At 39.9% G+C, this 23,477-nt stretch overlaps 2 protein-coding genes across 2 annotated transcripts in view; one reads left to right on the plus strand and one right to left on the minus strand.

Annotated features, from left to right (window-relative positions):
* Positions 1 to 1,893: 1,893 nt before the first annotated feature.
* Positions 1,894 to 22,803, plus strand: alx4a (ALX homeobox 4a). Its single transcript, XM_069697573.1, has 4 exons — positions 1,894 to 2,245; positions 13,451 to 13,770; positions 17,822 to 17,950; positions 18,905 to 22,803. The coding sequence occupies exons 1-4, from the start codon at positions 1,894 to 1,896 to the stop codon at positions 19,223 to 19,225; spliced, it is 1,122 nt and encodes a 373-aa protein (XP_069553674.1). The 3' UTR covers positions 19,226 to 22,803.
* A 661-nt stretch (positions 22,804 to 23,464) lies between these two features.
* Positions 23,465 to 23,477, minus strand: part of ext2 (exostosin glycosyltransferase 2) — a 22,988-nt gene continuing 22,975 nt past the window's right edge. Inside the window, exon 15 of the mRNA XM_069697611.1 lies at positions 23,465 to 23,477. This exon is cut by the window's right edge and continues 1,370 nt beyond it. The gene's annotated coding sequence lies outside the window, so the exon portion shown is untranslated.

A 23,477-nucleotide genomic window follows, 5' to 3' on the forward strand; every position in this document is an offset into this window, starting at 1 on the left:
ATGTTCTGTATGTATTCTTTCATTTTATTGACATGACACTGCTTTTATAAACAAACAAAAACACGTAATGTACTCATTGTACTGAATTGAATTGAAAATAAATTGCACCATTAGGTTTTTGGGTTATAAAGGACTTACTTGATTCATAAGAGTGGAGAGAAATAATTACACTGAGCAACAAAATTGTAACTTTGTTGTTCCACAAACAAAAATAGATGGACCTTAAAGTACTTATGCTGTAAGTTTTTTTAAGTGACAGTTTATATTACTTCTTCATAAATAAGGCTGTTGTTCCACTTAAAATGCTTACTTTGCTTCTAAAATGTGCATTATATTTAGAATCAGGAACATCCCTCTCTAGTGTTGAGCAGCATTCTGCCAACACAGAGGGACTCCACTTGTCTCCACTTTTCCATGTCCAAGTGAGTATATTGGAAAAACAAATGTGACAGCAATTCTCAAATTACATTTATATGCAAAAATGCCACAATTGTTTTAAGTCTAAAATGTATAGCCTACAAAAATCTGTCATTTAGAGTTAACTATGAGAAAAACTCAATAAGCCAACCTAATGTTTTTAAACAGGAGAATAGGTTTATTGCTGAGTTGGAGGATTCAATAAAAATTAGGCTATACATGTACTCAAAAGGTGGGATATTTTCGTTCATGTAAAACTTTTTTACATTTGAACTCTATTATAATAGAATAATAATATAATAATAATAATAATAATAATAATAATAATAATAATAATAATAGAAATCACAGAAAACATTCTGGAAACATTTAAGCAAATGTTGTTTTCGAAGAGTTCCATGTCTTATTGATCTTCAAAATTGTTGTCTATCGTTGTACGTGGTTAGGTTTTAAACAACCAGAGATAAAGTGTCCTTTATCAAATGACGGCACAAATTAAAACTGGATTTACAAATAATTACCTTGAGACCACTGGCTGGTGTGCCCGAGCTGAATATTTACATCTACCATCTTATTTCTAAAAAATTATAAGTGCCAAAAAAATAAAGCCGCAAAATCAGTAATATCAATAATTCACATAGGCCTGTAATGAGCCTGCATGCCAACAAAATGTAGTAACATTTGTTTAGGTATAGTAAAACTAATTATATTCTCTGTCCGAAATGTATTGGCTCTAAATTGAAATGCCTGTGACAGATCAAAATGTTTTTAAGGATTAAAAGAATAATTAGGATGTAAGTGACTCTAAAATTCGTTTCAAATAATAATTAAGGGATGGAATCGCTTATAAACTAACACTCACTTTTATTCAGAAGCCACACAGTTGAATTTGAGCGCATTCGGCTGAATTTGGGTGATTTACCCTTGATGAACCGTCACGAATGAAGCGTAAAATTGTGCCCTCTCCGCCCCAGTGCCATCACTCATGCGCTATATTCATATCCAAATTGCATTAATGTCATGTGTTAAGTCCCCCGCCCCTGTTTTGCAAACGCTTTTTTTTTTCTTCTTCTTTTTATAGCAAATAAGCGACCTAACTCGTTCATGTCATCAGCATAATCACTGGGGAGAGGTCTCGAGGCCAGGAGATCTGGGTCCCGTCCTCCGAGGAAAGACGCGTTTGTGTAACTCTCTTCCAACCTGAGGGGGAGTTTGGAGTGTTTGGTCAACGACAGTGGTTCCTGGAAAAGATCTGAATCGTTTTATAACCAAACCCAGCTGTGGTCTGGTGTGGGCTGCAGTCTCTGCGTGCATGCGTGTGTGTCTATGCTTGTGTGTGTATTTTAATGTGAATGAGGAAGAGGGAGAGGAAGGGGTTTCTGCGCTTCCCTTTCCAAAAGAGAGAGAGAGAGAGAAAGAGAGAGAGAGAGAGAAAAGTTTGGTCTTGTTCTCCCCTTGACTCTTTTTTTTTTAGGCATGAACGCTGAGACCTGCGTTTCATACAGCGATATGACATCCATGGATTCATATTATAGCCCCTCAGCTGCGCAAGGTAGGGATCACCAGACGGACCACTTTAGGACATTCCCAGCTACTGACACCAAATACTGTCCCACTGCCTTCCTGCCCAACAAAGGTCAGGCTTACGGAGAAAAGTCCCGGAGCCCCTTCCAACAGGAGTGCCAGTCATTGGATGCCGCCGCAGCGGGGCAAGGCACTTTCAGTAAATACCACCTCTTCATGCAGAGGTCCTCTTGCAAAACACCCCCCGAGGAGGACAAACTGCACCAGGAGAGGGGACACAACGGAGCGCTCATCTCCTGCTATGGTGAGTAGAGAAAAAATAAATAAGAGGCGAGATAAAACATCAGCCCAGAATCTAATTTAATACGTGTTTTCATGATAACGGAGGAGAATTGTCTAAAAAATATCAACACAAGTATAAGAGGTCTTCAATCATCCGTGTCAGGATGTTTTCTTCGAGCTGAGTGCGTCTTTACAACTTTAGTTTTGAGTCACAGTCTGTAACCTGTCAGTCATTACTCATCGCTCCACTTGTTCCCACAAGCAGGTATTAGTGGTTTGAAAGTTTGGATCGGAAATAGATCCGATGCAGAAACGGGTTTGACCTGACTGAACTCAGATCTATGCCACCCTGTTTGGGAGTCCGTCGTTTCTTCTGGTTGATAAACCCACTTTTCCAAAAATAGTTTTACAGATGAAACTCCTTTGTGTTCTACTTCCTCTCCAAGTAGTCCTGTGCTCGTCCGCGCGTAGAAAGCATCAGCAGCCTCTTCTCTGCCGCAGCAGTACGCAGGACATCGCAGCTCCCAAAGACGTCGCCCAGCAGTTACGTGCGTAACACAGTTAAGAAGAGGCATAATCTTCCCGACTATCAAATTGTCTCTTTGGCCATCAAAATTCAATTAGGGCGCATTTAATGCGATAATCTGCATTACAATCCTTAATATTGGAGCTGAGTCGGACAATTGAATTAACAGGTTTTCAGATGGCACAAATAGTGAGCTCCAAACTGATAATATTTTCATTTCATTGCGCTGCCTGATTGGATCCAATTAGATTTAATTGCGCAGGGGCGCTGCTGTAATTGGTGAATGACGAGGGTGTGAATAAAACTTTGACCCTCGTTACACAGGCGGCCACTTTGAAACACCGTTTATTTGTGTATTTTTTCGCCACCTGAAACCTTTTTCCGTTACCTCAAATACACATGATACCATAACGACAACGACCATGGTCATGAAGTTATATACAAAAATAGGCATAATATCCTTTTGGTAAATTAAAACGTGACCAAATGTATCGAAATGGTTTGTCCTTAATTACACCCCTGCCTGATCATAAAGGAGAATAGAGACACTAAATACAAGTAGGGTATTTAGTGTCTTATGATCTCATAAGTCCTTTGTATTTATAACATTTATTGTTGTCCCACAACCTGAAGAATAAAGTGACAGAAATCAAAAGACAAAAACAAAAAACAAGCGATTTACGAATGACAGAAATTGCTGTGATAAATACTGAGGAGGAACCTCAGCCTCATCATTTTGTATTGGGAATATTGCGGAGCTCAAGAATCAAACATTGATATATTTTCATTAAAGTCTGAAATTCTTTTTTACGCTCAGCTGGAAACAGAAAAGCTGATATGTCTTAGTTTTGAGGTTATGTGCACAACAGAACTGTTATAATAACTTTATTAATAAAATAAAGTTATTATCTTGACTGAAGTCTCAAAGCTCTCTGTATCCTTAAATATAGAGTGTTTGATCTGGATATATGAAAATGAATCCCCTGTGGTTTATTTGTGAAAAATAAATAATTACTCACAAAATTAGCAACATGTTTAATGGATCTGTGCATAAATTTATTTTTTAAATCCTACTTTACCACTTGATAAAAACAATCAATAAATTATCTATAACCCCGAAAACAGTGAGCTCTGATTACAAAAATAATCAAGAAAATGAAACAAAGAAAACGGTGGAAGGCATTTTGTTGCTTTTACGCATGAAGGTAACACCTATTTTTAAATTGGCTGCTTGTCCATCAATACATTGATTTTTTTTTTTTTTTTTTTACATAGGTAGTTGAAGGATGTTTTGACAGTTTCCGGATATCCCTTTATAGCTCCATAATTATAGCTCCATAATGTCAAGAACGGAGATCAATCTTTTCAAAAGTTCATGCGGGTCTTTTAAAAAGGCTGTTAAGTTTTTATTACCTATTAACTTTGACGTAGATCAGATAAATGAAATAAAAATGTTGTAAATAAGCCACAGTTATTAGTAAAACTGTACCTTTTATTCTGGATCATATGAAGGAAGAAAGAAAGCAAACGAATTATTTTCTAAATAGAAGCTATTTCGAAAAATATCCCACCAATCCATTTTAGATTTTTTTTTTTTAATGCTCAAGCTGGAGAGAAAAAAAAAAGTAAGATCGTGTTTGCTGCAGTAATTCGAGGTAATTTATTTAAATAACAGTTTTCGTCTTTATAGAATTTGTCTTTGTTTTCTCATTTTACCACCGCGGTTAGATTTTAAAGTGAATATGTCAGCACAGGTCGTAAGATTTCAGCTCGTCAAGCCTTCCAACAAAACGACTTAATGACTGGCTTCACGCTGAAGAAAAAAACATCTCGACAACAGACAAGAAGAGTTCTGGCATTAATACGACTCAGATGTCAAACTCCTCTGTTTGCTTTTATTTCTCTGCTCACGGTGTCTTGCCCCCAGAGACCAACCTCCTTTAACTCCTCTGATTTTTAACAGAACAAATTCTGCTTTTACATTTTTAGAGTTTAAGTTTTTTATAACCTTATTGATGACCCACTTTTACAGATGCACAAATACAATTTAAACCGTGCACAAGTTTGTAAACGTAAGTCTTTATCAAAATTGCTGGACTCTGGGCTGTTTTGATGATCACTGACTGAAGGATTTTACTGACTTCAACACTGCTTACTGACTGGACATAAATTGAAGGCAGCAGTGAAATATGCTGAACTTCTAGCTGAGGAAAAAAAAAATGATAAATGATTCCTGATGTTTTTATTGGACAATGCTGGAGTATTTTACATCCTGGCTCATTTCTCTTATCAAACCTGTATTTTACACACTCACTGGGTAGTTTCAAATTGTCAGAGATATGCTGTGTTGTTGTAATTTGCGGCTTGATCCGTTCAGTCAAAGGTGATGTGATGACTGGATCTCAGAGCTGCCTGAAGCGCAGGCTGCCAGCTATAACTGAGACATTTTTGGCTGATAGAAAACAGCATGGCTGTCTAATAAACATTTACATACATTAGAGGCCCTACAAACACACTTATGTTCATTTATACTCAGCACACTGCCAATCATGTTGTTACATGAAATGAACAAGGCAGCTCTTGGAGCATGGAGAGCTTTCAGCTCCGGCTGAGAGCTGAGAGCTTCAGACTGACTCAAAGTGGTTGAAAATAGATGAGAGAGGGCGGACAGAGCAGTGAGGTTGAAACAAACTCTGTGGCTTCCTTAAAAGCACCAAAAATAAACGGACAAAACAAAAATGAAACAGGAGTGGGACAAGTGCTCAGACCTTTTCCTTTAGTTCAGATAAGAATTCCAATTCAGACAACTTTATTGTTCCCAAGAGGGACAAATCATTTGCATCTTATCAAATCCACACAACTTTAAAACTCACAGACAAGTAGAGTCATTTGTCAGCGGCAACAGGTCAACATATCAGCCTACATAAGTCAATATAAGGAAAGGGGCAGCAGTACTACAAAATAAGATATAATAACTTATAATTATAGATAACAAAATAAGTTATAGTCAGTAAAAGTAAAACTAATCAAATATGAGTAAAAGTCCTACATTAAAATTTTTACAGAAATACAAATTGAGTATTTCCTGTTTTAAAGTATTTATATTTACTGTTGCTTTTTTTTATTGCTGTTGTAGATCATCTTCTTCAGCTATTTTACATAATACTGGGTAGGTTAATCTATAACTGTGCAGCATTGTATGATCATATCTTTTGCATGCAAAATATTGATCTGCAATGTCAGTGGTAACTATGGTAACTATGTAAAAGAAGAAAAGTTGCATGAAGATGAAGTAAAAGATTTCAGAATTATTCATTTACTTTCCAACACAGAAGATGCATATTTTTAGGTGTAGTAAAAGTCACTTTGGTCACCAAACAATAAAAAAAATAATAATAAAAAAAAAGACCTAAATGATCATAAATTGTCAAACTGGACAGGAATTTATTGATTGAAAAAAAATAGGCCCCAGGGGTTGATTAAATCAGTCATTTTGCAGTCTTAAAGCAGCCAAGTACACGTCTTTCTCTTTTGATGTGTCCGTGTCTTCTCTCAGTGTCTGAGGCTGCTGACCTTTAGCTCAGCTCTCCTGCCCTCGTCTGTTTGGAGAGGACGGCGAGGTTCCCTGCGTGCACACAGCAGAGAAAATCCATTCGAAATCCCCATTTGAAACTCCCTGGTGTCAAAGTAGAGCTATTTGCAACATTTGGAATCAGACTCTTGAGTTGTACGCAGTTTACTTTTAACTGCACCACTGAGATGAAGTGTGTCACTCTGTTGTTGAATTATAGGCCTTATTACAATGGGATTGTGCCTTTTATCACGTTTTCCAGGTGTGCAGGTCAATAACACCTTGCTGCAATTTAAAGACATTAAAAAAATCAGCTGTTTATTCCAGTTTAAAACAGAATTTATTTTTGGGGCAAAGCAAGAATTCGATGCCGTGTAAATATTTCATACCCAGCAGAAACAGCTCATGAAATGATCTCCAGAGGATCAAGATTCAGGTGTGGTTGCACCGCCTGTGAGATTGTGTCACTCCCATCTTCGGCTTTTTTGTTCCTTAAACCTTTTCTAACCCAGCACAACCATTTCAGCCTCTCGTAATGGCCGTCTGTGCTGATTGGTTCGAGCAGGGAGTAATGGGAACCAGCCACGCAGCCCAGACAACTGAGGCACACTTCAGCGAGTCAATGACATGAATGGAGGTGACAAGGACTCAGGATCATTTTACCATTTAGCTTAAAGTTTGGCAGGGTAATTTACATTAGGCTCAGTTTGCATGGCCGAGTGAGAGCAGCAGGGCAAAAAGGCTCATGAAGTCCAGGACTTCCTTTGGTCTCTTTGTCACTGCTTCATGTAAAGTGAACTCTTACACAGAACCAGGACTGTGTCAAGACTTCAGATCGATTCAGAGTCTTTTTTTTACTCCTTGATCGTGTAGTTAGGTGACTTTTTTTTTTTCCCCTTCAGTCAGTCTATTTGAGTAATGCTTCAAATTTCTACATCATATTTTCAAAGGTTTGTCAAGAGTTTTTTAAGGTAGTATTTTCTTGTGTACAGTCATGTACAGCTTCACCAATGTTGTATAAAAAAATACTTAATCATATCTCTTTTTTTGGGAGGGGCGGAGGGGAATAAAGGACAGGTAATTTTTGAAAAGTTGATATTGCTCTATCGCCTACATAAATCCAGATTTAAACATATAATTTTACAAAAAACATACACATATCAGTAAAAAAATAAACCTGTTTCATTCATATGAATTGTAATATTAACTATTCTTTGTGTAAGGAAGGACTGTGTGTTTTTAAAAGAGTTGAATTGCACCAGTAGATTTACAAAAACACTTTTAATACTTTTTGTTTTGCCTGTACTTACTTGTTGGTTTGTCATATTGGATTTGGGTTCAGCTTAAAGCCAATGATCATTTAAAAAGATCTTGTTGACTGAACAGTTGTATTCATGTGTTTGGATAATTGGCTTTTTTTTTTTTTTATCATACCTGGGAACCGAACAGATTGTGGGTTGGCACATTGCTGCGGGCATGTTGTTAGGACGGATGTCCATTGGAGGTTGTCTGGTGGGAATCGTTTGCACTCAGTGCTGTTTGAATATTCATATTTTCAGTTTGTAAAATTCTTGATAGGAAGATCGTGCATATTCTCAAGTATTTTTTACTTTACGTTCATGCAGAGAAAAAGTTATTCGAGCAAGTTTTTCCAACTCCGATTGAATGTGCTGCTTCGATCAGACAACAAAAACATGAGATGGAGGAAACTCTGTTTGGATCCAAAGTCTGGGAGGAACATTTGGAAGAAAGCTGGTGGAAGAGAGAGACACTGAGGGGGAGAGTGCAAGAAAGACAAAGAGAGATGATTTATCAGTCTTTGGCTTTATGTTGTTTTTTTTCACAGTCAGAATTTTGCACAGCCTGTTGACATAGATCATTGCTCTGATCATTCACTGCAAGTCGCATAAAAAGAAAAACACTGATGTGCCGATGTTTTCTGTAGTTCCAACTGAAACTCATCATCTGTTTCTAAATGACAGCAGTGGTGTAAACATGCATTGTGTTGAAGGACAATGTGTGTGTGTGTGTGTGTGTGTGTGTGTGTGTGTGTGTGTGTGTGTGTGTGTGTGTGTGTGTGTGTGTGTGTGTGTGTGTGTGTGTGTGTGTGCGCGCGCACGTGCATTAGTGTGTGTATTGTCCTGTTTTGATGACTGCACCGGACATTACACCCAATAACTGCTACTCATAGTTGCGTTCTTTGTACATCCAAAACAGACAAGGTCAGATTTCAGGAACAGAGTCAGAGAAACTTTGATGCATCTTCAGCAGTGGTGGAAGAAGTCCCCTGATCCTTTAGTTAAAGTAATCAATATTTCTACAATATCAATGTATCCTGATAATTAAAAAAAAAAAAAGTGACAATTTGAAAGTGGTCACAAGTCCTGACAAACCTACAGAGAACAATTAGTTATGGCAGGTTTAAATGAAAAGTAATAATGCTTTAATATATTCAATATGCATTCAAAGTAAATGTATCCGCAAATGTATCATCAAGTACATCCAAAAACATATCAAGTATTACTATTTCTGTATCATTACATTGTACATAATTGTTTGTAATAACAAAATAATAAAATAATAAGAATAACCTATTAAGGGCACATTGTGGTCCATAAAAACACACAGTACAGTACACAGATTCAAAAAGTCATGGTGATGTCATTAAAGGTTATTATCACAAAGCTACTTTTAACGATATAACAAAGTAGAGCTCTTTGATTGTTGTGCAGCCGAGAATTTATTCCATCAGCTGACGTTTGGACTGCAGATATTCCTCCTCAGAGCTGAAGAAGATAATCCATGTGGCCACCGCACAGAGCTGCAGCTTTGTTTTCTACAGTTATTGTGACATTTAATGCAGTTGAGAAAACCTTTCCACAGTTTGGAGTGCATCAGCTTAGTTTACTTCTACTCCTTTATGTTAAATCTACAGCACTTCATCTGTCTGAATTAACTAATCATATGTTCTGGATGTAAGTTTCGGAGTAGCAGCAGTGGTTTGTAATTTGTGATAAGTCCCTTTCATGAGTCACACTCATCAAGTTAACCCGAAGGCCTTCTGAAAGTAACGTAGTATGTATATTACATATATTATTCCGGAATTGGTCTGATTGTCCAGCCAGCATCAGAGTCTCAGCATGCCTCTGTTGTTGCAGCCAAGCAATAATTATCCACCGTTCTACCATGAAACATCCAAAACCTAAGTCAGTAAAACAAAACACTCTTGCATTTCCTTTCCTCTGTTCTCTCTTTTCTTCCACCGCTTCATTTCTTCCCTTCTTCCTCTCTACTGTTTCCTTCTGTTTCTGATATTTCTCTCACTTTGAGCAACATGTCGTTAATCTTTCTCAGTCACCGTGTGGAGCGTAATTTATAGTGTTTCCTCTTAACACAGTGAGCTGACCCCAGTCATCCCAGTCAATAAAGAGGCAGTGAAGGTGTCCTGTCGCTTTACAGCCAGTTAAATTACACTTTGATGTTGCCCCCTCGTTTTCAACTGTGAATTGATGGCTGTCCATGCTGGATGTCTGGCGCACAACAACGTCATTTTGGCACTGATATCCACCGGACCTCACTGTATTAGATGCAGTGACATTTTCACATCAACATTAACAAAAATTAATATTAAACTGCTGTCTTATTGTGCTGTCAGGTGGAACTGCTCACATGAAAATAACTGCTCAGTTTGTTTTGAAGAACTCTTTGTGTTTATTCCTGCATAACTTTCAGAGCCCACCACACAGAGATGCAGACACGTCTCTGTTGTTCACTGTGTGCAGTAATTGGAACAGATGCTGCTGACTGTTGAATCCGCTGCAATGAAAATAGAACATTCTGTGGTTGCAACTAAAAACATTTTGCATGGCATTTTCATTTGGAAAAAAAAGAAGAAAATTTGGTTTGTGAGTTTATTGGATTATTGTTGGGACCCATTGTGTTAGAGATACTACACTACCTGCAGGTGTAAGAAGAATTTGTAAAGGAGTCTATTGTGTAATGGAAAGACAAAGCTAGTTGTAGTCATAAACACTGTGATAGAGGTTTTGATGTAGCACGTTTTTGACCGTCACTCCCTCCTGCCTCTTTCCAAGGAGATTATATAGTGACAGTCTTTGCATGCAGTAAGGCTCTGTTATGTTCTCCATACATATGGTGTTCCCTGCAGGAAGGCCCACCTAGAGAAGTGTGGGAGAGCCTTACAACCATAGCCGATCGCATGGATAACAAGCAGGAGACTGTCACAATATCCCACGCCTGCCAAAAAAACATCAGTGATGCGATGTAAACAACTGCCTTTGATCAGCGAGAGGCCTCGTGATTTCAAACAGCCTGACAGCTCCACCGAGGCCAGGGAAATATAATTATATAACTATATCGAATTTAGGCTGGGATAAAACACATTGAAGCTCAACAGGACGTGTTCGTCATGGACAGCGAGGCAATGTTGCAGACATTAGACCCCCAGCAAGCAGTCTGCCACCAAAACAGCTCATCTTCCCAAGTCCATGTCCAGCTTTGTTAAGCAAACATTAGAGGAACCTGAGCCGCACTGTTCATTGAATCCTGTAGGGCTGAAATGATGGAGCGTTCTGCTGAATGTCCATTATAGAAAGACAGTTCATCTGTCATAAGGCTGAATCAGATCAAATAAGGGAACTTTAGGTAACAATGGGTTTCTGGATGCCCAGGTGTCCTGAATAAGGCTTTAGTTGTAGTGACTAAAAATGTAGGCTATGTGCCATCACTGGAGCAGGGAATCAAACCTCTATTCTATTTCAGTACCGTTCAAAATGTGTTTGTAGTATTGCGTATCAAAAACGGTCACGTACTGAACACGCATCCGCTGCTTTATACTCTACATCTGTATTTATTTATTGTGCAGCTTTGCTTTCACTACTATTTTTAAATGAACAATTTTATATGTTTCTATTCCTCCCAATAAGGTAAGCATTGTAAAGTATTATTTTGGTATCAGTACTGACAGTAAGGTTTGAGTTGGTACTGCCATCAAAAACATTCAAGCAAATAACCCCTAGAATTACATCATAAAATACAAACAATGAAATTCCTCAAATAAAATGCACGTGTCCTTAAAAATACAGTTCTTCATAATTTCAACAATGAATATAAAACGCATACAGGTCACATTTCTTGCACAACAAATTGGATAAGTAGCACAAAAGAAATCTGCAATTAGTTGGTAGTTACATACTTGAATAGAATAAAGTAGCTTCAGTACAACAGCTTGGGTCTCTGCATGCAAAATGAAAGCGGGTCAAAGGTCACATAATAAAATCAAACAAAAGTTCCCCAAAAATATAGTCACAAACAAATATATTCTTTCAAATCATTGCAAATTATTAATAATAGAGGTGTATTTGATCAAATGTATCAGATTCACTGATAATGCAGATTTAGTCCTTATGACACAAATTTATCACTCAAAAATGAATTACTTTAAAGTGCATGTGTCTGTAAGAGAGTCAGTGTATGACAAGATATCCCCTCAGCTCACCTTGTAGCACATTACCCAACATGGCTGTGAATTGAGGGTCACTGTGTGTGTGTGTGTGTGTGTGTGTGTGTGTGTGTGTGTGTGTGTGTGTGTGTGTGTGTGTGTGTGTGTGTGTGTGTGTGTGTGTGTGTGTGACATCTTCTGTGCTGACTGAGTGCTGACGATTGCACAAGGAGCTCACATGAACACACACACCCCACTCACACACACACACACACACACACACACACACACACACACACACACACACACACACACACACACACACACACACACACACACACACACACACACACACACACACACACACACACACACACACACACCTCCCAGTTCTAACCTGACAAATCGTTGGATGAGCAAAGAGACGTCCTCGTTGCTGAAAATAACTTCACCTCAGCGCTGATATGGAGAAGCAGGAAGGTGCAGCGCTGTGAGAGAGCGTCTTTATTAAGCAGCCTGAGTTTATGTCCTATACATACTTTCAGCTATCACATCCTCCACAGTGGGAATGTGTGTTAATCAAGAGCTGTGTTTACAAATTGGTTCATTCAGCGAGTGGCAGCAGCCAGGCGAAAAGAGCTGCCAGCTCAGACAGGAACACTGGCAGAGACATGGCAGTGGAAATTTATGATCAGAGAGCTGCCTGAGGTTTAACAATTAAACTGCAGACACGAAGGAAACAAGAATGTGGTGGTGTGTGATGGAGATAGACTACTAAGTTCCTTATCTGTTTTTGTGTGTCTAGAAGCTGCTCCACAGCAAATTAATTGTGACGGTCTTGCCGCCAGGTGACTTTGCAGCCACATGATAGACTTCAGCATTCATGTAGGACTGAGGGAAGGAGCGAGAGTGGTGTGTGTCTTGAAGCGAAGGGTGCTGGTGGTTGAGGAGGGCATGCCATAAAGAAATCTGCAACTTTTTGTCAGTCTCAAATTGTGGCCATGGGTGTCAGCTCCCCGGCACATCACAGAATGATCTACTGCAACTACAACTGGATCCTGTGAGCAGCCAGTGATCCAGACAGTCATCCACTACACAGGCAGATAGACAAACACATTGACACACATGCTCGGCATTGCCAACCAGCACATTTCACAATTGTCACAGAATTTCCTCACAAAGAGCGAGAAATTCCTTTGTTCCGCCCTATCAAACCTCATAAATTATTATACTGATGCTGCAAATAAATCATCAGCTCTGAATGCACTGATGAGAAAAGACGGGAAAAGAGGGAACTTTGAAGTCTGAATATTAACAGCTTATTGTCTTATTCACATGGACAATACACACATGACTTGAATCAGTTAAATATTCATTGTAGCCTTGAATCTTGAAGAAAAGCAGTAGGACACAATGGATTAAACACACATTTATGTCATTATTCTTTTATATCCTGTCCCCTAAAAACAATAGATGTTTCTATAAAAGCCAAATTAAAACACTCATTTTGGCTGGACATCATGTAATAATTTCCCTTACTTTATTTTCACATTAATCTTCAATTTAAGGGGGACATATTCACAGAGATGTTTTCTGATTCATTCATTTCAGTCCTGATAAGATTATACAAACATCTTTTAACATTTTTCATCCTCTCGTGTCCCTGCAGGTAAAAACAGTTCAGGTCTGACAGATTCTGATTTGGCTCCAGACTCCGACCCACCTGGAATGGACACCAGATACCTGGCTGTGAAGGATCAAGGGGTCAAGGCGGCCTCTGATAGGCCACCGGGCACTGACTTAGCGAGCCCTCTGGACAAGCCCGATGGTGGCGAAAGCAACAAAGGCAAAAAGAGACGCAACCGCACGACCTTCACCAGCTACCAGCTGGAAGAGCTGGAGAAGGTTTTCCAGAAGACACACTATCCTGACGTTTACGCTCGAGAGCAGCTCGCACTGAGGACGGACTTGACTGAAGCCCGTGTGCAGGTAATGTGTAAAGAATGATATATGTAGCTAAGTTGCTTAAAAAAAACTGCTGAGGGATCTAAAAAAGGAAAACAAATCAGCATTTGTTCAACAATGTGTGCAACAACACCATGCAACCACATGCCTGTCCTATCAATAAGTAAAAGCAAGAGCTCTGCATCACAGAGTTTAAACAGCACAAGCGCATGGATCCTTCAGCATCTGTAGCTCTGCAGAGATAACGTCACTCACGGAACAACATGAGAGATTTATCTGGTAATGTGGGAGTCGGGGGAGAGAGTGGGGGAGCGGGAGCTAACAGAGGCCAGGGGGCCCAGGGGGCCCAGGGGGCTGAGGTTTGAGCTGCCTGGGCCTCATATGTGAACTTTTTTGGAGAGCAGACTTTCATCAACATACGAGGACAACCTCGTCGACTCTGCTGTGTTTCCACGGGATTGTCTCAGTGGCTTTTCTTTTCCTCTGGACGTATAAACGCTTTAGTTTCCCAAATTTGTGAGCTCATTTCAGCCGCTTTTAGTCCGGCCTGAGGCGTACAGCGTCTCTCTGACCTTCTGGCCCGATTAGCATACAAACCGGTCATGACTGCTGTAATGCATTCCAACATTAGTGCACAGAGAAAGAGTCCTCACCATTTCTGCACCATGTCTGTGTGCTGTGTATCCGTAGGACTAGCAAAGCCCCTGGATTTTCTTTGTTTTTCTTTCATTAACATCCTGTTCAGACAAGAATGTGTCCCCGCTGTGATCTCCAGGGTAGGTGTGAAACCCTTCCCATAGGCTTTGAGTTAGTTGGGGATTGATATCTCAAGTTCATATCTGTTTTGAGTAATTTTAAGACATATGATGTCTTCCAGTTTTTTTGCTTAAAACAATTCATAGATTCAGTGTTCTGGTTGCATTTTTAACATGTGCCAGAGGCACGCATGGGATGAGATAAGAGCTTGATTAAAACCAATCTTCTACAAGCTGGAGCAGTGACCAGGAAAGCTCCTCAGTGAAACACAGGAAGTCTGTGCAGCCATAGGGTTATAACTCAACCCGAGTCTCTGAAGGTATGCTGCCCTGCTCTGCTCTGCTGCTCGTGCTATCACAGACCTGCCTGCCTCAGATGGATGCAGCTTTACAGCCTTTGGCTCTCCCAGCGGCCCTCTTAAACACTCAAGTTAAAAAGATAAAAGACACGAGATGCCTTGTCAGTCAGAGAACAGGGCTCTGTGCTCCATGCAGGTCATTCACACGCAAAAGGACTCACAGCTCATCAATTCAGCATCTGGAGGGAAAAAATGCTGAGGAAAAAAAGCTGATGAAAAGTTTACTTTTACTTTTAAAAACTTATACACATTTTTGTTCAAGTACAAAAACTCCAAAACACATCTTTCAGAGAAAAGAAATTCAGGGAAAGGTGATATTAAACCTCATTGCCTGATGGATGTCATACAAAAAAACAGGGAACTTTCAAAACAACAGTGGAGCCTGTAGTTGTTTGCTTTTTCAGTCTGTGGGTTTCAAAGAAAGAGAATGAGTTCAGATCTGAGTCACATACTCGACGTGGGAAGGTCAGGGGTCAAAGGTCAAGGGTTTCAATAGCATCACATCTATCAGATTTTGCTGTTCTGTTTGTCCAAAGAGCCGAGATGGCAGCTGATGTGGAGTTCACCAGGTGTTCCTGCTAGATTAATAGAAGATGAGATTCTGATCCGACCAGGTGAAAGACAGCGGAGACAAACAGTCCGAAAACTGCAAGTTATTTCTGCACTGTTAGAACCACGTAGGGATTTTAAAAAGCAGGTGAAACTGTGTTTTAATATACAAATATTGGAAGCCAGGCACACAGAGCCATTTGTCAGATCAAGAGCTTTTTGATGATTAATTCATCATTTGATTCCTTTTAAGAGCAAACATTCAAGATGGTCATTGGTTTCAGCTTTTTAATTATTGGAACTGGCTGCTTTTATTTGTCTTATAGGACACAAAACGGAAACTTTGTTTTGTTTTTGGACTGTTTGTCATGTGATCTCACATTTTACAGCCTAAAAAAAAAAAAATCAAGAAATTGTCAGATTAATCAATTAATATAAATGTTGTGGGACTGGTGAGGTTGAGAGACCCTGTAAATATATCAAATGTATAAACAAAATAAACACAATGTAACTTATTCAATGAAGAATGGAGATAACACGCATAATATTAAAGCTGTTAAAAAGTCTTGAAAATGCAGAGTGGTAGGTTTATAATACTGTATATCAAAAACAGCAAGATAAAAAAAGATGATAGTAGTCCAGTCAGGGCACAGCACCATCCCACTTGTCATGAAGGCAGATGTCAAATTCTATGACGTATTTTTTTTCCGATTCACTAGTGCCCTCATCTTACCTTAAATTGACACGGGAAATAAGAAATTATTGAATATGATGGAGGATTTTTGAGTAAAAGAGACCAAACATACATTTAATGGAGAACAATAGTGGTCAGAGGTGTTTCAGCAATATTATTAGTGCTTTGGGGGTGTTGGAAAACTGAAGCCAGGCTCAACCTTGGATTTCTTTTTACTTTGGTTTTGAAGCTGACATGAGTGACAGCAGACGCGGGTTATCAATCCTCTGAGCCGGTCTCTCACTTCAAAGTATTTTCAGCCCCATACAGCTCTCCTGCTGAGGCCAGTTTGGCATTTCTCTGCTCTTTCTCTCTGGGGCTGTAACATAAATAAAGCCTCATTGAAAGTCCACCAGCTACTTAAGCTGTCAAGGTCTTTACCAATTACTGTCACAACGCAGTGTGTGCAACACAAAAATATGCTCTCCCTGCGTAATAGCCAACAGACTTGGCATAAAGTTAAGATTAAGCAGATCGAGGTGATGGTGAAAAGCAGATAAAGAGACAGTTTTCTACAACAATACCTCACAAACATCTTTTAATGTGTAATTATCATAATCTTTATGACCAGCAAGCAACATTTTTAGAGAAACAGTGATCTTGCATGGGGGTTGTGGGTGCAGAGCAAGACATGGTGCAGCGGAAGGTGTATGGAAACATCAAGGAAAGAAGGATTACATTCTCTGCTCTGTGTGCTTCTTTAATTTAGAGGAAGACAGCATCTCAAAGCCGGGACTTTCAGACTTCAGGAAATTAAAATGGAAAATGCAAACAAACCCCAGTTATAATCACAGCTCATGTTTCAATTTCCTACATTGCCTCCCTAGATTTATAGTGAAGCATCTGAGCAAAGAGCAGATACACAAAATATGAAAAAACATATCAGAAACAAGTCAGATTAAAACATTTTTCTTGATAATTTTGTGCTATAATCAGACCAGTCTGATTACAGAAAGATCAATTTTAACATTTAATGAAAAGCACGGCAGATGGCATCAAAAGCCACCAGAGACGAATGTATTTAGATTACTTTCACGTACTCTGATGTTAGTTCAAACACACTGATGCTTTCAATAAACAGCAGCGTCAGAATCAGATGTGAAAAGATAATTACAGAAATCAAAAAGCTCTGTGTTCTCATCAGACAACAAATAAGCAAAGGTGAGACAGACAAGTTCTGTTTACATTTTGGTTTTCTGAGCCTCAAGCAAAGTCAAGGCTGCAACACACTGATTACAAGTCATTTCCCCTCATCTTTGTCCTAAAATCTTCACTTTAATTTCATTAAAACTTCACAAACTTACATTTATATAACTTTATGGCCTCTGCATGATGTTCCTGTGGACTGCAAGTTTGCACTTTAACCAAAAAGTCTGAATTTTAGATGTTCTTCAGAATGTATTTGTGATATTCAGCCTTTTAGTCTTTTGGCAGTGCTGCATGGGATAATTTTTCCATTTGAAAGGAAAACTTAGATTTGTATCTATAGAAAGGTATTTCCTTTAGATTTAAGAGGAAAGTTCCTGTATAGGGTTGAGGCGAACCATCTTCCCCACTTTGGGTTTTCAGCCTCACACTGCTGACACTGAGCCAGATAACAGTAAAGATTCCTTGCTCTCTCAGATAAACTGGCAAACGTTGCTGACATTTTTATGACATCAGACACTTTTACTCTGCAGGTGTGGTTCCAGAACCGAAGAGCGAAATGGAGAAAGAGGGAGCGCTTTGGTCAGATGCAGCAGGTCCGAACACATTTCTCAACAGCTTACGAGCTTCCTCTGCTAACGCGTCCTGAGAACTACGCACAGGTACAGACTGAGTGCTTTAACACATGTTGGCCAATTTTCAGTCCAATAACTACAAAACCCAAAAATGAATTTCTAGGGGACAGCGGTGATATTTCTACTGCTTTTACTTCTACTTCAGTCACTTCTGCTGCAGACTGGAAACAATTCAGTCTGCAATAAAATGTATATTTAATTGCCTCAACTTATGTCAAAAAAGCTGATTGAAGTGGCAGCTGTAAAAAAAAAAAAAAATTGGATCCTTTAAAGGAATAATTCAACATTTTCAATAAATAATCTCAACTCACTAGAGAATAACGTGTCATTTTGCATTTTGCATCACCTCAGTGTCCATCCATCCATCCATCCATCCATTCATCTAGTGGACTGATTAGAATATTACATGCTTTGATGTGATATCAGGTCGATACATTCATTCATTAGATAAGAAAATTGGTGATAAGTTCAGAATAAAAACTGGAGAACGGGGGAAAGGATCTTTCCAAAGGTAAAATTTACCTAACTGCACCTCAATAGGCCACTGATGTCACACCTTTAATTTTTAAAAATGACAATTTGTGGTTTAGCTGAAGCTATCTGCTGGATTTTTACATTTGTTTTAGCTGACCACAGTAACTTCTCTGTAGAGTCAATGCAGCCTATAGAGACAACTAACCCTCAGCATGAAAACAATGAATTAATATATTCCCTGACTAAACTATTCCTGAAGCACATTGGTGTTTAGATTAAGTTGTGGATAAAAGTACACAGACAACTTGTTGGGGTCAGGTCAGGTTAGGTTCATCCCCACCTGCAATAATCTAATGCATACAAACATTTTAGTTAATGATCAATACAGTCTTGTCATTTTGGTCAGGAAACACTGTAAATAAATGAGCTCATTTTCTCTAATGATAAGTCAGTTGGGTTATTGCCACATTTCTTTTAAGCAATGTTGATTTCCCGACAATGTTTCAGATTCAGAACCCTTCCTGGATCGGTGGCAGCAGCGCAGCGTCTCCTGTGCCGGGCTGCGTTGTGCCCTGCGACACTATGACTCCCTGTATGACACCTCACCCCCACTCTGCCAGCGGGATGTCTGATTTTCTCGGTGTGCCGAGCCCCGGCGCTCACGTGGGACAGGCTCACATGGGCAGCCTGTTTGGAGGATCTCCTGGCATGGCCGCAGGCATTAACACGTACGATCTCAACATGGACCCTGACCGCAAGTCCTCAAGTATTGCTGCTTTGCGCATGAAAGCCAAAGAGCACAGTGCAGCAATCTCTTGGGCCACATGATGTGTTGTTACATGCTGGATGGGGGACCTTGTTGACCCCTGAAATGTCTAAACAAACCCAGCATGGGGTGAGGGTGCACTAAAATCAAAACTCTAAAGGCAACAGTGACTACCTTCAAAAATGCTGCAATTAAATGATTATATAAAGAAAAAAAGAGAGATTTGGCCAAATAAGAGGTGCCATGTTTTTCAGTGTCTCTGATGGGAGAGTAACCATGGTGAGCTCTGTGGAAGCATGGCGGGAGGTGATGCTGTACTGTATAACAGGAGTTTCAGTGTCATACTGAAGATAGGCAAAAGAAGTTTAATTATTTCAAACAAATTCATGCACTTATTTGATAAAATACAGAAAAATCTGTTTGTACATTGCTTTCAGTATCTGCATCTCTTTGTTTGGTGCTGTGTTATTCTTACTTTGTTATTTAAATTTTGATTGTTTTTGTTTTCCCCGCTTGTCTGTTTGTCAGTGGTTTTGATTTTACAAATAGTTCAACAAGCATTGTTAAAAAAACAACAGAATTCAGATTTAGTTGTTATATGCTGCATACATATTACTCTAAGACAATCTTTATCAGCATCAGTACACGTTTAATGTAATTCTTGCTGGTTGTAAAGCTTCAGAAAACTATCCAGCATATCTGCCACATTAAGAAGCTTCTCACCTCCAACACAGATGTTAAAATAACTCCAAAACTTCAAGCATTTAAAACTCAAACAGATGAAGAGTGGTTTGCTTAAGTGCGGTCGGGGTGAGAGATCCACCTGCTGCACGGACTCAGGCTCTTGATGCCCAGAGAGAGGAAGAGATGGAGGAGGAAGTGGTGTGTGGGAGCATGAGAGGGGCACAGCAGGCCTGCTGCTCTCAGGGCTGAAGAGCCTGGGAGCGCCGGCCTCCAAACAGACGCCGCTCGGTTTTCAGGAGGAAAGACTCCAAGTGGACATGACTGTGCCCCTTGCATTTCAGGCTTACAGGTCTCAGAAAGAGAAGTGCCTACTAGTCAGTCAGACTGCCAGAAATAACACAGAAACCAGCAGCAGCCTCCTTTGAAACAGAGGAGGCTGGTGGAGATTACACAGAGTGTGTTGACACTTTTTAACACTGAAAGGATATCAGTGTTCAACAGCCTCTTCTGGACTTTCACATGGCCGTGTTTGGCTGTCAAAGCTGATCAGTCAACCGTCATGGAGCAGCACTGACGTGTCATTGTATTTCTTTCTCTTATTTTCTCATGGTTTTTGTCGAAGGACGCCATCGACCTGATTAATCTGAAGAGTAACCTCTGGCATTTTCATTATGGCTTTGAATACATCTTGGTCGGATGTGGTCCTTGGACGACTGAGCACTCAGAAACAACATCAGTTTCCTCTTTCTAAAGTCCCATTCTTACATATCTTTACAGCCATGAGACGACGGTGTTACAGCTGAGGTACTAGCAAAGCTTTATTCTCAACCGACCCAAGGCCCTGGACTCCAGCATTCACTGTGGGCCAGTTGGTTTTTGTCAATTTGATTACTTGCAAATGAGTTGTGGATGTTGCACCACCAGTTCTATATCAGCTGGGGTCTGCATTTATATGTAATCTTGCGGCCCTGTCTTGGAGGGGTGATGTGTCAAAATCTCCTTCTGAAGCCTAAATTTTTGGAAATAAACTAACTATGCAAGAAATTAACAAACACAGATACAACCTGAGATGAGGTTATACTCCAGTATTTGTGTACTAGCTGGTTTCTGGGTCAAATATAGTGAATCTGCCATTTACAGTAAAGGTGTCCGTGATGGGAATTGGGAGGTTACAGGGACCCACAGTTTTTCCCCAAAAATGTCATAAAAACTCACAATGATTGTGTCAGTCCCACTTTCAGCATGGAGATGTGGGTCAAGGCAACACAAACTCAGGCCTATCCTCATTAGTTTTTTGGCATGATTTCTAAAGAGGATTGTTTTTATTAAAATTACTAACATGCCAAGATAAAGCGCCAAAACGAATCATGTTCCCTGTTCCTTCTCTGGTTACAGCCTTTACTCACTGTTTACTTCCATCAGGTTTTGAACAATATGTCTGTGTTTGTGTGTCCATTGTGGGAAGAGGAAGTGCAAGATAGATGTTAAAGTGAGCTGGACTCTGCCAGATATCTCGTATATCTTACTGAGGATATCATTCAGATATTTAAATAGTAAACCTTGTTTTTTTTCCCCTGGTAACAACATCCACCAGTGACAGAAATAGCAGATGAGATTTACCAGTGCAGTATCATGAGGTTATACAAGTTTTCCTTTGTTTGGAAAGCCGGACTTAGGCCTAAAGCGTAACAAAGGGTTTCATGGTCTCAGAAAGTGAACCTGATACCTTGTAGTACACCTCGAGGCAGAGCAACCATTGCTAATTCCCTAAACTGAACCACATTCACTGTCCTTCGGTAAGTGAAGTGAAGCGCAGGCTATAACCTGTCAGCAGAACAGATCACCCCGAAGTCGTCCAAATTACATCCAGTTTCACTCTACGGCCTAAATGCAACGCATGTGCATGCATAGAGGACATATCTCAGAACTGAGAGGGTATCTTTGCAAATGTGAACGTGGGGCCCCCTGTGCTCGGGCTGAGGGGTTGGACGGAGGGCGAGCTGTGAGGGCGTCTGCTGGGTTCCGGTGTTCTGGGAAAAGGACAGTGCACACAGCTGCGCTCAGGGGGTAAATGCAAAACAAACATGCCTCACACATGCTTCCCCCTCAGCTGTCATGGCTCTGCTTTCAAAGATTCAACCCCCCCATCACACACATTGCACTGCACCCCTCCCTTTGCTCACTTCCACGGCATCCACTGGCCCAAAGCTGTAGCCCCTCAATTGCTGCGTCCGAGGCACAACCAACCCAGGAAGGCTTTTTAATTAACACTGGGCCGTGTGGAGGCTGCGGACTGCAGTATTGTGTGTCAGGATGGACAGGACCGTCTGTCTTTTAGGTGGTTTAACGTTTTCCTTTTCCTCTGCACAGTGACACACAGACATACTGGCATGCAGTTGCTCAGGTTTACAGACTACAATGTTTTCCCTCTTTTCTGTATTTGAGGTCCATTGTTCCTGGATTGACACGTCACATAAGGACTGTTGATGCAAGATTAGCTTTACATAAACACCTCTTTCTCCTGTATGCTGCAGAACTCCAGCTTTGAGTGATGACATCATTGTTTTCTCATTTTCTAATACTACTGAAGTCAGGCAATCAGTATAGGAGTAAATATATGATAAATATGCGTGTGCTGTTGTGTACATGTGCATTTTTGTGCATGCAGAGTGGATTGAAGTGTCATAAGACTCTTGGAAAATGTTAAAAATTTTATGCTCTGTTATATTTTGTGGGACAATTTATCAAGTATTTGAGTGTATAACTTTTCTTAAATTTGGTGATGTATAATTGTGTTTTCAGAGATGTGCTTGAACAGTGTTTTTCTCTTGATATGTAATTCTTCAAAAAAAATTCAATTGTTTTTGTGGCTTTAAGCTGTCTTTGGAAATGAGAGACTGAATTTACTCGTGCTTGTGTTTTTTTGTGAGTGATTAAAGTACAATAAGTTATTGCAGTTCGATTCAGGATTATTTTGTTGTGAGAAGTACATGAATACAATCTCTTGCCAACCGTGATGGTTGTTCCCAAATATGACACAAAACTCTGTTGCCACAGGACAGAGGAAAATATAGACAACTACTCTCCTATTAGTATTTGGAAATCACTCGAGTCACTCCGAGTCTAAGGAAAAGCCTTTCAAGACATCAACTAGAGACACTGGTTGGCCACCAATAACGCAGAAGTTGTCTGAGGTTGTTAGAAAACCCATGAATTTGCTCTGACTTTCTGCACTGTGCCACCCTGCCAAAATATTGTGTCATCTCTGTAGTCACATTCTGAAATCCCCGTGCATTTCAGTCCCTTTGAAGGGACACGAGTGCTGAAATGAGATCGCACAACCCGCAAGAGTATCACACTAATTGAAGTTGACAAAAATACGAACTGCACCCTTTTGAACTGCTGACACTGAACAGGGTGGATTAGGCAGCGTATATTAACAACAGGTGACAGGCTGGAGGGAACAGTGGATCGGCCGTGTCACGGAGGGTCTGCTCTGGACGCTCACAGATTAAACTAAAGGCAGACATGAAAAAGGAAAATGTCTGACTTCATCTTCTTCCCACCTCACTTGCACATTGATGGAAAAAAAAAAAAAAGAACACAAAAAGTCCAGGACATGTTAGTGTG

Source organism: Brachyistius frenatus, unplaced genomic scaffold, assembly GCF_029030835.1.
Source record: "Brachyistius frenatus isolate BFR_SWC_R1_liver_20210118 unplaced genomic scaffold, ASM2903083v1 Contig_24, whole genome shotgun sequence".
NCBI classification, from domain to species: domain Eukaryota; kingdom Metazoa; phylum Chordata; class Actinopteri; family Embiotocidae; genus Brachyistius; species Brachyistius frenatus.

Excerpts from the sequence above, each read along its gene's own strand:
- alx4a (XM_069697573.1), top strand. The coding sequence starts at position 1,894 with ATGAACGCTGAGACCTGCGTTTCATACAGCGATATGACATCCATGGAT. Across the intron at positions 13,771-17,821 it reads TGACTGAAGCCCGTGTGCAG|GTGTGGTTCCAGAACCGAAG; the intron begins GTAATGTGTAAA and ends TTTACTCTGCAG. Across the intron at positions 17,951-18,904 it reads GTCCTGAGAACTACGCACAG|ATTCAGAACCCTTCCTGGAT; the intron begins GTACAGACTGAG and ends ACAATGTTTCAG.